At 41.9% G+C, this 15970-nt stretch overlaps 1 protein-coding gene across 3 annotated transcripts; it reads right to left on the bottom strand.

Moving 5' to 3' along the window:
• Nucleotides 1-11162: 11162 nt before the first annotated feature.
• LOC113318637 lies at nucleotides 11163-15653 on the bottom strand. 3 transcript variants are annotated; one of them, XM_026566831.1, is made up of 3 exons: nucleotides 14104-15634; nucleotides 11313-11779; nucleotides 11163-11222 (listed from the first exon to the last, which is right to left on the bottom strand). In XM_026566831.1, the coding sequence occupies exons 2-3, from the start codon at nucleotides 11703-11705 to the stop codon at nucleotides 11187-11189; spliced, it is 429 nt and encodes a 142-aa protein (XP_026422616.1). In that variant the 5' UTR covers nucleotides 11706-11779; nucleotides 14104-15634; the 3' UTR covers nucleotides 11163-11186. The 3 variants fall into 3 exon arrangements, 1 of the variants encoding a protein (XP_026422616.1); XR_003344724.1 differs by lacking the exons at nucleotides 11163-11222; nucleotides 11313-11779 and adding an exon at nucleotides 12681-12864 and having other exon boundaries at nucleotides 14104-15653; XR_003344726.1 differs by lacking the exons at nucleotides 11163-11222; nucleotides 11313-11779 and adding an exon at nucleotides 12812-12864 and having other exon boundaries at nucleotides 14931-15653.
• Between the last annotated feature and the right edge of the window lie 317 nt (nucleotides 15654-15970).

Below are 15970 nucleotides of genomic sequence, written 5' to 3'. Positions count from 1 at the left end.
CACTAACATTGACAAACATGCTTGAGATAGCAACGCATGCGAGGTTGACCGAGCAATGCTCTAACATGAACGAAGGTTCTGGGAGCATAAAAATGAATGAAGGTTCGAAACAAAGCGTATATCAGAAACAGAAATGCTACTTACCCACGATACAGATAGACGAGGGAGAAAGTCAGCGTAGGTATCCATGAAAGCCTCCATCTCCTAAATACTACCTCTGCGAGTCTCGCTAAAGCCCTAGCTGGAATGAAGGTAGTCTGGATCGAAGAATAGATCCTTAGCCATTCGGTACTGAGCAGTCAGGGTATCCAACCTTGTGGCAATGCCAAAGGAGCTGGATATACAATGGTGATCAACCTCAGAAGAAAAGGGTCCCTCCGAATCCCAAAGAATAGCTGCAAGGATGGAATCATCAGAGCTACCAAGACTCAAACTCTCAGCCTATACCCCAACAATCACTTGAGAACGAGCATGGGGCACAAGGGATGAACCATCACCACGACAAAGAGAAGGCGGGGTGGATGAGCTAGGAACCAAAGAAGGAGATTGGCTAGAAGGACCTCCCAATTCCATATTTCCAGCTGAGGGAAGATTACCCAGCACAGTCCAGTCTTGAGACGAAGGCGGAGGTCCAACATGTTTGATAACGGGAACTATAGAAACAGACTGAGTACTCTCCAATGAAGTGGGAGCAGCATTGAAAGAAAAGCTGCCAAGGGAGATCACAATCTTCTCCTTCGGCTGAGAATCCAAACTACCAGATCTCACCACCGGAGTCACATCCTTCGAGAAGGAACCAATTGAATGAAGCGAAGTGGCAGGAGAAGAAGGAAGACTCTTGGAGGACACCATCGCAACACCAACAGTAGATAAATCAACAAACTGAAAACTAACTGGAACAGACAACGAAGGTACCTTCGTTACAGAAGCGGAAATTACAACTTGGGTGCTGGCTTGACTCACCAGCAAAGAGCCGCTAGCACCATGAAGATTATCACCTTCCACAGAGTTAGAAGATTATCCTCCTCCATATCATCCAAGTGGGGACTAAAAGCGGTATCCTGAATACCTTCCATGCGCTCATCCTGAGGTTCTTCCTCACCAGCTTTGGGGTCCTCATCAGATTCATCAACATCAATCACAGATTTCAACTTGCCCTTCTTCCCGGAAGCCTAAGAGAAAAGCACATGCGAAGGCTAAGGATCATGGGAAAGGTACTAAGGAATCTTTGAATACTTAGATAGGAGTGTAATCCTTACCTCCACAGGTGTGGTGGCAGATTCAGACGAAGCCCTCCTCTTCCTTATCCTAGCAGATACATAATTGCTAGCAGAGCCCGGAGCAGTCCCAGCAGAAGAAGTAGGGGCAGGCTACAAGAGGAGTATACTTAGCAAAATCCATGAGACAAAGAAAACCAAAACAAAGGCATCTACGGCTACAAATCTTACCTCGTAAGTAGCAAGATTGAAGATCCAAGGTCGATACCCATCATACTTAGCAGGTAAATACGAAGTTGTGCGAGGAACATTGGGGTTGCAGAGGTAAATCCATTATCCCAAGGACCATTAATGCGAATGGGTATACGAGCCCAATGATCATCATGATCCAGTCGAATGCGACCAGCTTTCGGAAAATGAAGCTTGGAGGAATAAGGAATGACAGTCAGCCCAGTCTTGTCTATCTCCTCCAACAAACGAAGGGTATTACCCTCCCTAATCTGCTTGGCGGTAATATGAATACGGCGAGGACCAACACTCCTGTGAATACCAATATTCTGCGGAGCACGTGTCACGATCTTAGTGGCAGCATACAAACTTAACTGTGTATCCTTCGTTATACAGAGAAGACTGAGTAACAAAGGATACCTTCACAGATCTACTTTATCCCTTCCCAAGGAAGGATGCCTCGACGGTTGAGATAAGAAGAGTAAAAGCCTATTCTACAAGGCAGCTGGCGAAGGGACATTGTTAGATGACGCATCTAATCAGCATTAAATGCACAAATATCTTATCTACACGCATAATCAAAGCACGTGAAGAGAGAAGGCATGGCAGAACCCGATTGGCAGAAGCAGGCGGTGAACGAAGGTACAACCTGTACTAAGGTTTGGAAGTTCCCGAAGGAACGCGGGTCAGATGAGGTGGCAGAGTGCGGCTGGAGAAAGCATGCGGTGAACCAAGATAGCATTGGTACGAAAGGTATATCAGCGAATGATGGACCCATAGGCATCAAAGATATACCTGGAGCAGAATGGGATATAAATACCAAGCCTCACCAACAAACTAAAGGCATTCAATATCTAGGAGAGAAGATCTAGTCTTAAGCTTATACCTCTTTAATGTTTGGAACTTAAGTATCCTTGAACTTTAGTTCTCTCTATTACTTTGGGAAGCATTTAAGATCTATGTAAACACCATTAAGATCTTTGTAACTACCATACTCAATACAAAACAATCACTCATTACCCCGTTGACGTAGACGAAAGTCGAACCACGTAATCTCTCGTGTCTCATGATAACTTAGAAGCTTTTACATTATATTTGTGTTCTTCGTTATTATTGCGATCGTGAATAACATTTATTACTTAGCATCATCAGTTCAACAGAGGCATCAATACTACTTAACATATGATCCTCTGAGCTGTGTACATTACGTAGACTACGAGAAAACGAGTAGTCACAGTTTGGCGCACACCGTGTTTTGCTCACGAGCTTGAGTTTAGACATAGTTTTACCTTTAACTTATGTATTTTCTTAAACGAAGGGATCTGTGTTCCAAAATGATGAATCTCACTCTCTATTGATTTGTTCATCCGTTATTTGTGTATGTTTTTGAGTTTATAGCCTCTAAAGACGTACCTTGTTACAGATCTACAAAAATTTCACAAAAGCGTACTCACAAAATGCCAAAATATTTGTTTTATACTAAAACAAACCTTTTTAACAAGAGCATATTTTAGATCTGAGAACCTTTGACTAACAAAGGAATCAAAGTGAGATTTAAGGAAGAAAGATCTTCTAAAGCATTTAATAACCTTATTTTTTGCGAGATCTGACACCCTTTTTTATTGATTTTCAACGTTTTAAGGTTGTCTTTTCTAAGGGTGTCATAAAAATTTAATACCTGTCTTTCAAAGATATTATTTCAGTCTTTTTTCTGAAAAAGATGCTTAGCCGTCTTCTGTTTCAGAGCATTAATTGATACTTTTGACGAAGTTACCCAAGTAGCAGATTTCTTCGAATTTCTGTGACCGTAGGATAACAAAAGCCGAAGGCATGCAGAAACCAAATGATGCACCAACAAGCTCACGACCAACACTTACCATAGGGAGATCCCAAAAGCCGTCTCAAGCGAATCAAAGGAATGAAGCAGGGGATGGACAAAGCGAAATAGCAAGAAGAACAATTGCTAACAAATCACCTATTCCTGCTGAAGGGATGGGGAAAACATCGGGAGATCAACCACTTTATGACATGCCGTTACCGGAGCATCCTACCACTACAAAGCCACCTGCGGCCAACGCAGGGTTACCCAGAACCTTAGTTCCTACGGGACGAGGGTTGGGGAACTTAGATCCAATCCAGATAGATCCAGACGCACCAATTGTAGAAGAAGGAGCGGAGAACTCTGAAGATCCGACAACACTCCTCAGGGTGGTGGAATCCACAACGAAGATCAAATGGCAGCACAAGTAGCATCTTTGCTCCTCCGCAACAAGGAAAACGAGGATGCCATGCACGAAATGGCCCAAGAGAACGAGAACCTAAAAGATATATTAGACATACAGATCGAAGGTTCTCAAACTCATCCATAAGTATGGACTTGATAGAACCTCATCCATCTTCGTGGAGCTTCACAACAGAGCCCTCGATTCCGAAGGCAAGCTCAGGGTTTTCCAAGACTGCTACATAAGACTCGAAGAAATCCAGAAGGATAACCCCAGGGCACAAGCAAAGACGACAACAGTTCCGCAGCGAACCAACTCTCTGGAGCCAATTCCGGAGATACCTAAGCGACAAAACGAAGCCGGGGGCAGAACTAACTCTCGAGACAAACGATCCAAATACGGAGATGGCAAAAGAGGCAAAGGAAGAGAAGAATTCATGGATAAAGACACGAAGCTAAATACAACTTTCTCTCACATCCTAAGCAAGGAGGGAGAAAAGTCAGGCTTTCCTTACCCTAATACTAGGGGAAAGCATCCAGACAAAACGAATGAGGCTAAAGAGTACTATGCGTACCACCAATACTACGGGCATACAAATGATGCGTGCTACCACTTACGAAACATGATCCAAAGATTCATTGACGAAGGAAAATTCATGGAGTACGTACAGCTACAGCCAGCGGAAACTGAGGAGGCCCCAAAGAAAAGGGTAGAATTACCTCAGGACGGCAAATACATCAACATGATCACCTTCTCCAACGTAGGTCAAGAATAAATGCTCGAAGACATCCTCGAGTTAGCTCGAAATAGAAAGAAGTTAGAATCCCATGAGGTGTTCAGGCTAAGTGGACCACCTACTAGCACTTGGGAATAATGGATGGCCACGCCATTAGCTTTCTCAACAAAGGACGTGAATCAAGAGGTTGAAATGCACAACGATCCACTAGTGATCACTCTTACAATATACGGATGGAATGTTACGAAAGTCCTCGTAGATGGGGGCAGTTCGTTAAATGTGCTATTTTACGAGCCCTATCTACGCATGGGTTTGACAGCAGAGCAAATGGATTCTTCCACTTGCATAATATACGGTTTTAATGGAGCAGTCTCTAGACAAAAAGGAGAAATTATCTTGTAGTTACATGCAGGACCCTTAGTAACCAATACACGGTTCTGCATGGTGGAAGCACCTTCGCCCTACAATGTAATCTTGGGCAGGCTATGGTTCATAGATTGCGAGGAACAGCTTCGACATATCACCAATACCTACGCTTTCCTACACCTATGGGTGAAATGGAAATCAAAGGCGATCAGCAAGACGCAAGGCTATGCAATTTAGCAGAAGTCAGACTCAACGAAGAAAGAACTGCTGCCCAACAACACGAAAGAAAAAGACGTAAGGCAAACACTAGGGAAGTGCAGGACGGAGCCTCCTTAGTACCCGAAGCCATCTCAGCTCCGGAGACAAGCACCTCCTCCATCCCAGGGGCAGACGTCTCCGTCAAATGACAATTACAGAAAAGTAATCCTCAACGACCTCAGCAACAAACCTGCTCACCGGTGGAACCAACGAAGAAAATCAACATCGGGACGGAGACAGAACCAAAAATGCTCAACATCGGAACATTACTTGAAGAGGAAGAAGAGATGCAACTACAAAGGTTACTAAGGGAATACGCAGACGTCTTTACATGGTCAATGGAAGACATGCCAGGAATTGACCCGAATTTGGTCTCACACCACCTTCGGCTCAAACCGGAGATACCACCGTTTGAGCAACGCATTCGTAAAGTGGAAAATATCTACCACGAAGGAGTAGAAAAAGAGTTTCAAAAGCTACTCGCAGCTGGATTCATACGAGAAGTCAAATATCCCACGTGGATATCCAACATGGTCATCGTACCTAAGAATAACGGAGGCGTGCGCATTTGCATTGACTTTAGCAACCTGAATAAAGTGTGCCCCAAGGACAGTTACCCACTGCTAAACATCGACCAGCTGGTCAACACAACCGAAGGCCACCAAAGACTATCCTTCATGGATGGATACTCAGGCTACAACCAAATAGCCCTTGCAGAAGAAGATCAGGAGCATACTGCGTTCTTTACCCCACAAGGCTTGTATTGCTATACAAGGATGCCTTTTGGCTTAAAGAACGCGGGGGAAACATACCAACGATTAGTAGACAAAATCTTTAAGCCATGGATAGGAAATATACTGGAGGTCTACGTAGACGATATGCTCGTCAAAAGAAAAGAAGCAAAAAACCATCTCTCAGACCTAAGGGAGATATTCAAAGCCATGAGAAACTTCCACATGAAGGTGAACCCGGAGAAATGCACGTTCGGAGTTACCTCAGGAAAATTCTTGGGATACTTGGTGACTAAGCGAGGAATAGAAGTAGACCCCTAAAGGGTCAGAGCAATAATGGAGATGCCATCTTTACAAACTCTAAAAGGAGTGCAAAAGCTAAATGGAATTTTAGCTTCCATGGGAAGATTCATAGCAAGGTCTTCGGATAAATGCAAAGCATTTTTCGATACGCTAAGAAAAGGAAATAGGTTTACATGGACGGCAGAATGCGAACAAGCCTTTAACAAGATCAAAGAGTACTTAGCATCAGTACCCATCCTACAGAAACCGGAGCCAGGTGAGATACTCACCCTATACCTAGCAGCAACAAGGTACGTTGTGAGCGCAGTATTGGTACGAGACCAAAGGCAAGGATAAAAGCCTGTATACTACATCAACAAGACACTCAGTTCAGCGGAGCGTAATTATACCAAGGTGGAACAACTCATATATGCCTTAGTAGTGGCGACACATAAACTAAGGATATATTTTGATGCACACACCATCCAAGTTTCACAAAGGCTCAGATAAGTCAAATCCTCGACAGCACGGAGAAAATTGGAAGAGTGGCAAAATGCAACGCCATGATCAAACAGTTTCACATAATCTTCGAAACAAGGAAAACTGAGAAATCACAAATCCTAGCGGACCTACCTCTCAACGATGAAGCAGAGATATATGAAATCCCAGGAATGGAGGAAGACAAGCCGGAACCAGAAGACCTCTTGGAAAATTCACGAAGGTGGGAGATATTCGTAGATGGCTCCTCCAACGGAGAAGGTGCAGGTATAGAGATTGTAATAACAACCCCTACCGGAGACTGACTCATCTATGCATTCAAGTTAGAATTCGAACAATACACTAAAAACATCACGGAGTATGAGGCGGTCATACATGGCCTACGCTTGGCACAGGATCTAGGCTTATCAGATGTTCGTTTAATTAGTGACTCACAATTGGTCATTAGACAAATCGATCTCAAATATCAAACTCTGGATCCAATACTGTCTTCGTACCTAAAGTTAACACGGGAGCATGCATCAAATATCAGCAAGGTCACGTTCAGACATGCATGTCGGAAAGACAACATACATGCAGATGCCTTAGCATTCATATCGTCAATGATGAGGGACAGAAACACCACCTCCGTCCAAAATGTGAAGATATATGAACCTTCGATAGAAGGGCTAACCTCAGGAGTTAAGGAAACCTTGGTCTTCCAAACTAGGGCCATGAGGGAAGCATAAAAAGAAAAAGAATACGAAGGTATAAAAGAACCAGATAACGAAGTCGACGAGACCGACAAAGATCAGTCCATGTCATATGGAAGCAACGAAGACGAAGCGGAAGATGATTGGAGAATCCCAATTCACCAGTACCTTGACAAAGGTACCTTACCTGCAGGTGTCAAAGAAGCTCGAAAACTCGAATCAAAGGCAGAAATGTACAACCTACGAGATGGAGTACTATATAGAAGGTCATTTTTTGGACCTCTGATGCGGTGCCTCTCACAAGCCGAGGGTAGAAGAATACTGCATGATATACACAACGGAGAAGCTGGCAATCATAACGGAAGAAGGTCCTTGGCGATCAAAGCCAAGATACAATGATACTATTGGCTAAGCATGGACGAAGATGCAAAGAACGTGGCAAGGCGTTGCGAAAGATGTCAACGCTTTTCCAGGAAAATTAAAGCACCAGTAACGGAGCTGAACTCAGTCATCAACCCATGGCCATTCGTCAAATGGGGTTTGATATTGTTGGAACTTTGATAGTGGGAACATAGAAAAGAAAGTACCTTATCGTGGATACATATTACTTCACCAAGTGGGTGGAAGCAAGGGCTTTGGAAAGAATTAGGGACACAAATGTCTTTAAATTATTGTTTGAGCAAATCATTTGCAGGTTCGGAATACCAGCCGCCATAGTCTCTGACAATGGCAAACAGTTGGAAGGAAAGAACATAGACATGTTATTCAACACGTTCAACATTCGGAAAAACAAGTCTACTCCAATATATCCTAAGAGCAATGGACAAGCGGAGGCCACTAACAAGACGATATCAATGAACTTAAAAAAGAAGCTGGGGGCATACAAGAAAAGATGGTGTGCGCAGCTACACAACATCCTATGGACCTACCGAACTATGAGAAGGGCGGCCACGGGAAAAACTCCGTTCTTACTAACCTACTAAGCCGAAGCAGTCATCCCGGCGGAGATAATACTGCCAACAACAAAAACAGAGGCATGGGAAAAGAACCTGACAACGGATCTTATGCTAGAAAAGCTTGATGATCTTGAAGAAAGGCGAGAAGTGGTTTTGTAAAGGATGGTAAACTACCAACGAAGGATAGATCGCGAATACAACAAGCGGGTAATCCCTAGAAACTTTGTGGTTGAAGAATACGTATTACGTCAAATACCACCGTATCAAAAGAAGAAGGAATGGGGAAAACTAGATCCGACATGGGACGGACCCTACATCATACACGATATTGACGGGAAAGGATCATACTACCTAAGAAATATTAAAGGTGAAGTATTGCAACACCCTTGGAACGCAATGTACCTAAAGAAGTACTACCCGTAAGCGAATGGTTACTACTCAGGAGAAGAAGGGAAGGGGAAATATCCCACTATGTTCTCTCCCTGATCAAAGGTATTATAAACCTAATTAATCAATGAAAGAAACTTTTTGCTAAGAAAAATTATATTTTGATTAAGTACAAACTGGGTTAGAATAGACACCCTCCGTCAGAACTGACGATGAGACAAGGCAAGGCACAATTGCGCATGTGTCAATACTCGGATCCTTGGAGTGATAACTCCATTCATGAGGTAGTAATAAAAAGTAAGATATCCCCTATAGAGATACCTTGTCGGAGTAAAGCAGCCATCACGCTGAACGCATAGGGTTACAGGAAAATTATTGCCCACGTAGGAGCCCTCGCCACCACGGTACCTTCTGGCTAAAGGATACTTGGGTAGGATGATGAATGTTCCACCAAATGTTAAACATACCTTAGCACCTTGTGATAACTCGAATGTGCAAATAATTAGACACAACACGTCTACATATATTTATGCAATAATAAAGGTACCATAATAGTGTTACCAAAATACGACTAACGCGTCTTAAAAGTTGCAGATGACAAAGGATCAGAACATGACAAAGAGTTGTTTCAAGGAAAGGAGACAGCAAAGACCCCTCAGCTGGGGGCATAATACAATTAATAAGTTTAGTTGGAAACAAAGTGAGCATAACATGATCATGGGTAAGGAAGATGAGGGAAGACAACTCCTTCATCCTGAAGCTCATCCTCCGCAAAGACCTCGTTGATGTAATCAATGGAAGAACGCTCGAATTGCACCTTCATATGAGAAGCTTAAGCCTCCAAATCCGAAGCCGATTTCTGACGAAGCTCCGTCATCTGAGCATTGAGATGGTCATTAGCCTGCTGAAGCGCCTCAGCCTTAAACTTAGCAGCGACGTCAAACTGGCGAGATATCTCCAACGAAGATATTTGACCCTCAAGACGGCTAATCTTGGCGTTTGCACCCACCAGCTGCTCCTGGAGACCTGCGGATACGAAGAGTATCAGCAACAAGAAAAAGTAGTAAATACACAAAGGATGCTACGGAAAAATAAGTATCCTAAGCTACCTCCGGCATGGCTAAGGGATTCTTCTAAACTATGTTGAGCCTCAGCAAGATCCACCTCAGCTGCGTCAAGATCTTTCACGAGGGTATCCCTTTCCGTCCAGATATTATCAACATCAATCCGGAGCGAAGCATTCTCGGAGGATAAAACTTGGTAAACACTCTCTCACTCTTCGAACCTTTTTATCAAAGATGCATGGGACATGGAAGAAGTCACGGAGCTAGCATCGACAAGTTTGTTCTTAAGGGAAAAGAGCTCAGAAGTTAAGACACTTCGTTTTGCAGTAACCTTAGCTAAGGAAGCACAAGCATCTTCAAAATCTGCATGATACTTCTTGCGGATAATTTATTGGGCTGAGAGACGTTTCTCGACTAAGGCAATATCCTCCTTTTGCTTTGAAATGAGACTCTCCTTCCAATTAAGGGCTTCGTCACATTCCTTACGAAGCAAAGCCATCTGCTTCACTAAGTCCGCATTATGAGCAGACTCAAGGGAAAGTTGGGCCTCATTATGGACGGTTACGTTCATGAGACTATCAGATTTCTTTTGATAATACCAGACATCGGAGGTTAACTTGGATACTTGATCCCGGAGACATCTAAGTTCACTAGAGATACCGGCTGGCAGACGAAGGTTGTCTTAGGACTATGCAGACAAGCAAGAACGAAGAAAAAGCTAAGGTAAAGAAGGAACGAACCTATGACTTTAGAAGACTCAGCGGCCAAGGCAGAATCAGCAGCTTTGCGCCTATCTTCAGCAACCTTGGCAGCATTACTCGCTCTCTCAAGAGACAACAAGCAAGCTTCTAGGGATCTCTGAGTTTTCCTCAGATCGTCCTCCAACGAAGATATCTTAGCAATAGAAGCAGCACTAAGGAGATAAATGAGAGAACAACGTGACAAGTATGCTCAGGCAAAATGCCAGGGGCCAGCACGCTTAACCCTATACAACTTAGGTAAAAGTATACTTTATGCCAAAAGGAACCTATTAATCTCAGAAACGAAGGTTATTCAAGAATCGAACCCGTGCAAATACAGAACAGGAAAGCAAATGAAGAAAACTGGTGGCTCAAACTCGATCGCGTGATTCAGAGAGCAATAATGAAGGAAACGGCCTTTGGATTAATACATGACTGAGTGCGATAAGCCAGGAACCAGAATGAAGACTATTGCTGATAAAAATATACACGCTGTCAGCAAACCAGAGACAATTACGAAGATTGCCAAACCCAGCAAAGGGGGAAAATCTACCCAGAGTACCTCAAGAGAAGGAGGATGCGCCATCAGTTACGAAGATCGCCAAAAGCTTTGCCGGCTTTTCCCTAACAACCGAAGAATCACATAAATACCGGAGAATACGCCAGAAATCACCACCATATTGTGTCGCCACCGGAGAAAACGCTCTAACTACATAATCTCCAGCAGAAGACGAATCAAGCACACCAGGTGAAACCCTTCTCTTCTTTACTGAATTACTAGTATAGCTAGGGACAGTCTTAGCAATATATCACGGAGCAGTCCCAGCAGACGAAGCAGGGGAAGACTACAAAAGAAAGCCATCAGAATATCAAAACAAAGATATTAAAGCAAATATATTTGAAGCTACCAACCTTCAAAGAAAAACGAAGGTTACCTCGTGAGAAGTGGTAGGGTTGGAAAACCAAGGCTGGTGCCCGTCACGTTTCATAGGCAAAGAAAAGGCAGTACGAGGAACGCTGGGGTCCGCGGTAGCAGAGCCTAAAAACCATGGATCAGTCATAAGAAAGGGAGTATACGCCCAACATTTACCGTGATCAAGATAAGAAGATTCGGTAATCTCAATTAAGGTCAGATGGGAGTAGCCATCGTTGTCACGAAGTGACAGCCTTTGCAGCTCATAATAAGGCGGAGGAGGTGGAAGATCCCCAACAACAACTTCTTCTACCTCTGCGACCACAACAGCCTCAGACACCATAGTCATCTCAGTACTCACAGATACCTCAGTATCCTCAGATGATGGAGATGGCGTAGCACCAGGATGATCCATTCTCGGAGGTAAGTTCGTAGACGAAGAGGGCCTTCGCTCCTTATCCACGGGCTTCTTCGGAAGACCAATGGTTCCTAACACCAACGGGAGAAACATCCCAATCAACAATGGCGGACAAAAAACCACAGTCCATTACAAAAACAGATCAGGGGAAAAAATCAGCATACTTTGGGCATGGGTTTTATTAAACCAACCAAAAGGAAGAGTTTAAACTCATCACGGGGCAAAATCAAGGGTCATTCATCACATGATCGGAGTTACAGACGATGAACAACCATGGCAATATCATCAACAAAATGAAAAATAGGATGAAACCCAAGCCCCCATACAACGAGAATGGGCAAAAAAAGAATTATAATTCTTACATACAAGCACCACAACAACATCCAGCAATCGAAAGAGGAGATGCAGAACTAAGCATAAAGAAGAATGAAAGCAACAACAACGAGTAAGAACCACTTACTTGTACAATCAGACGCTGATCAGAACTTCGAATGAGCAAAAGAAAAAATGGAGCAGTTAGCAGCAGGAGAAAAAATCTCTGAGAAAGGGATGGAGAGCGACAGTTCGAGGAAGGGAAAATGAGTTAATGAAAATTCCTTCTCTTTATTCTCATCTTATAGGCGGCTGGAGAATCCAAAAATTTGGATGTCCCGAAATTCAAGGGGAAGTTATTGCATGAAAGGATACATAGGGACCACTCAATCGGTACCCGCAAAAATGGCGGCGTAACCGAAGTTTTCTTCCAATTCTACCAAACGGTAGAATATGAAAAAAAAAATGGGCAAACTGTGAATACCAATATTCTGCGGAGCACGTGTCACGATCTTAGTGGCCGCATACAAACTTAACTGTATAGCCCTGTAGCGCCCCCAAAGCTAGCAGCTGACTGATCTAAAAGATTAACTAAATAAAGAGGCACTAAGAATCTAAATCATTTACTTAAACATTCAATTAAGAAATCTGCTACAAAACTTAACCCAAAACTAACCCCGCTCAGGAATATATATATACAAGAACTCCTTTCAAATGATACATGTACAATAGTCATTTGGTTTGCAAATAAAATTTACAACATAATAAACATAGCAATATTTAACTAATTAACGGAGTCAACTCCTCGAAGCTTTCGCTGCGCAACTCTGATCTGTCTTTGAAACTGAAAGTGGAAAAGGGTGAGCACAGAGTGCCCAATAAGAATAACTTTTAACTTTAAAGAAATCATGAGCAAGATTTGGAAAACAACTAATGTTTTCCCAAACATCAGTGACTAAGTCACTGGAATGCACAAACATGTATATGGACAAACTCCTTCGTCAAACAATGTATAATATGGTTATGCAATTCCGAACTCGCAAATCCACACCTAATCGTACATATGGATGTCGATGTTTCCTAACTCACAAACTGTCGACCGATATAAGCATAAACACTGAATTCATGTAGATATAAATGTGAAGGAGCGTACCCTATATACCACGTGTGGAAATTCTCATTTCCCATAACAATTCATAATGACATACCATACAAGTCCTTTCCATTTCATGGAAAGATTCAAAGAATCGACAGAATTATCATAATACAGTTTATATAAAGCATGGAATGCATGACATACAATGTATGAGTTTATAAACATAAAATTTTGTAAAAGAAACAACAATGGTTTCAAAAGAGTTAAAAGTATTCCCACCTTTTTTGATGACAAGCCACACCTACCTCTAGATCCACGATCCACTGGTTCATCCTTTGAATCGATCGTTGTTAAATAGATTAATTGTTAATCACACAAGCACTCTAAGAATTTATCCAAAAGAATCATACAAGGCTCATACAAGTTTATCTAATGGTTCTAAGAACATTTACTAATTAAATTGGGTTGGTTCCATAATCAATTTGAAAAGTCTTAGGAAGATATACATCTATGTATAAAGAACCAAAGGCTAAATCGGACCTTAAGGGTCCAATTGATATTCTTTAGGAAAATCTATAAGCCGACGTTAACTAAACAAGCCCATTAACTAAGGTCCAGTCCAGGAGTCAACTAACAGTTACTGACGGTCAAACTGACGGTTACAGGTCAACTAACAGTCAACATCTAGTCAAGGTCAAGATAAAGTCTAGTCTACAAGTCAAAGTCAAGAATGTTCAAAGAAGTCAAAGGATTCAACCCCGTCAAGATTCACAGAGTCGGGTCAGGTCAGGTCTAGTTAACGAGTAAAAAACTGAGTCTAACTGTTTCAACTCAATCAGACTAAAACATTCAGGTGAGTCAGCTGAACTGACTAGGATGACTAAGGCTAACTAACAACTCCAGTTTCAGTTTCACTTCAGTTCTAATTCTTATAAACATTCAATCATAAAACTTTGAATTTCAATTACAAATGAAAACTAAGTTTACCTGCAATTGCAGTAGCAGCAGGCTTTCAAAGAGACTATCTAGTTATGATTCTACACATCAATCCTATATAATTTATGCTCTCCCAACTCAACACACAACACAATTTCATATATACCAACACAGTACCAATTCTACCTCTTCTACAACTTCAGCCATACGACCATACCTCCTGCAACATCTCAATTCAGTTCCAGTCACTCTACAAAGTCACCACTAAACTCAATTACAACTTTAGAAGTCATACCCTCATCTTTTGTTAAATACAATTCGAGTCTGCCACCATAATCACAACCAATCCATTACAAACTGATTCAGATTCAGTATTCTCATAAACTGCAAACAAAACATCACCTCATGCAATCAACTTAGAACACCATCTTCTTAACATCCAATACAACATAAACTTCAACCACAATTCAATTTCACATTCATCTGTACCACTAAAATAATTCTAACATCTATAACTCAGATCATTGACAACATTCAAGTCTCTATATAACACTTATAACTTAGAATTCACAAGTACATCACTGTCTCCAACCACCAACACAAACCCACACAGTATCCATATCCTCACCACTGAATTGCTCATTTCAATTCCATACCAGATTCTTTCTAACACTATGTATCTCAGCTACAATTACCGACAACCATCTGCTATGGGCTAGCATCTGCAGTCTCAGTAACACAATCATCACTTCATCATAATCATAAATTTAGCTTTTATTCTTATTTGTATAACCCATTCAACCAACTGAATCTATTCAACACATACAAGCAAAACAATTCAACTTCAAACTGTGAAATTAAGCAACACATAGACTTACCCAACAATAGTCTTCCCTGAATTGATGTTCCACCACTCAATGATGCTGAAAACCAATTCCCATCTCCCCTGAGTTTGAAACATCCCTTGAAGCAACAATTCATCATCAATTATACTCTGATATTAGTCTTCTCTTCTCAATCTCATATAAAAACCTAAGTTTCCATCATCACCATCAACCCTCAGATGAACCCTGGATCGATTCTCACTCCCCAATTCGAGTTCATAACATCCACTCAACCCCTTAATTCAACCAAACCCATATCACATCAACAACAATCCGAATCACTTATCAATTTTAACATGCAGTCAACATCAATCTCAAAACCCTAAATTCTTCAATTCATCATCAGAACCACTTCAAAACATCAATTAAACAATAACCCATTCGTCCTTCATCTACTAACAACTCTTCAACCCAACTAATTTACTTCGAACTCAAAGTCTAACTACAAACCCTAGTTATGCTTCTCTCTGATTCATCTATCTTTTAATCTTCTTCAAAATCTAATCGAACACCACCACCATCAACTACTCCACGATCTTCTCACACTTCCTACCGATCACACAGCCTCTTCTTGATCTCACAATCTCTCATAGAAGAGAATTAACAGAAGAAAGAAAGAGAAGAAGAGATAATAACGAATATGGAAGAAAGAAAAAGAAGGACGAAGAGAAAATAAAGATAAGCGAGAGTTATCTTCTCGATCGGGTGAAGATAAGACCAAGGATAACACTAATTCACCCACTTGCTTCGCGGGGAGCTCAGGTCGGTCAAATTGTGAAAAGACTATTTTTCCCTTCAAATCAATCTGATGATTGCTTCTTCTTCATCTGGTATCCAAATGACACGTTCGAGTAGTCCATTCCACACAACTTTTCGAGACCTATTCAACGGTACTCCTTTCGTGTCTAGATCGTTGTTAGATTAATTCATATTAATTAACGTTCGTGTTAACTTAATCGAGTTATTAACGGCTAAGACGTCTCTTGACTAGTCTAATGGCGTTGACGAGCTCAAGGGTCTTTCCATTCTCCCCA

Source organism: Papaver somniferum, chromosome 10, assembly GCF_003573695.1.
Source record: "Papaver somniferum cultivar HN1 chromosome 10, ASM357369v1, whole genome shotgun sequence".
Classification (NCBI taxonomy): domain Eukaryota; kingdom Viridiplantae; phylum Streptophyta; class Magnoliopsida; order Ranunculales; family Papaveraceae; genus Papaver; species Papaver somniferum.
Note: the sequence above shows the minus strand (reverse complement) of the source record. Positions and strands in the feature narration are given on the sequence as shown.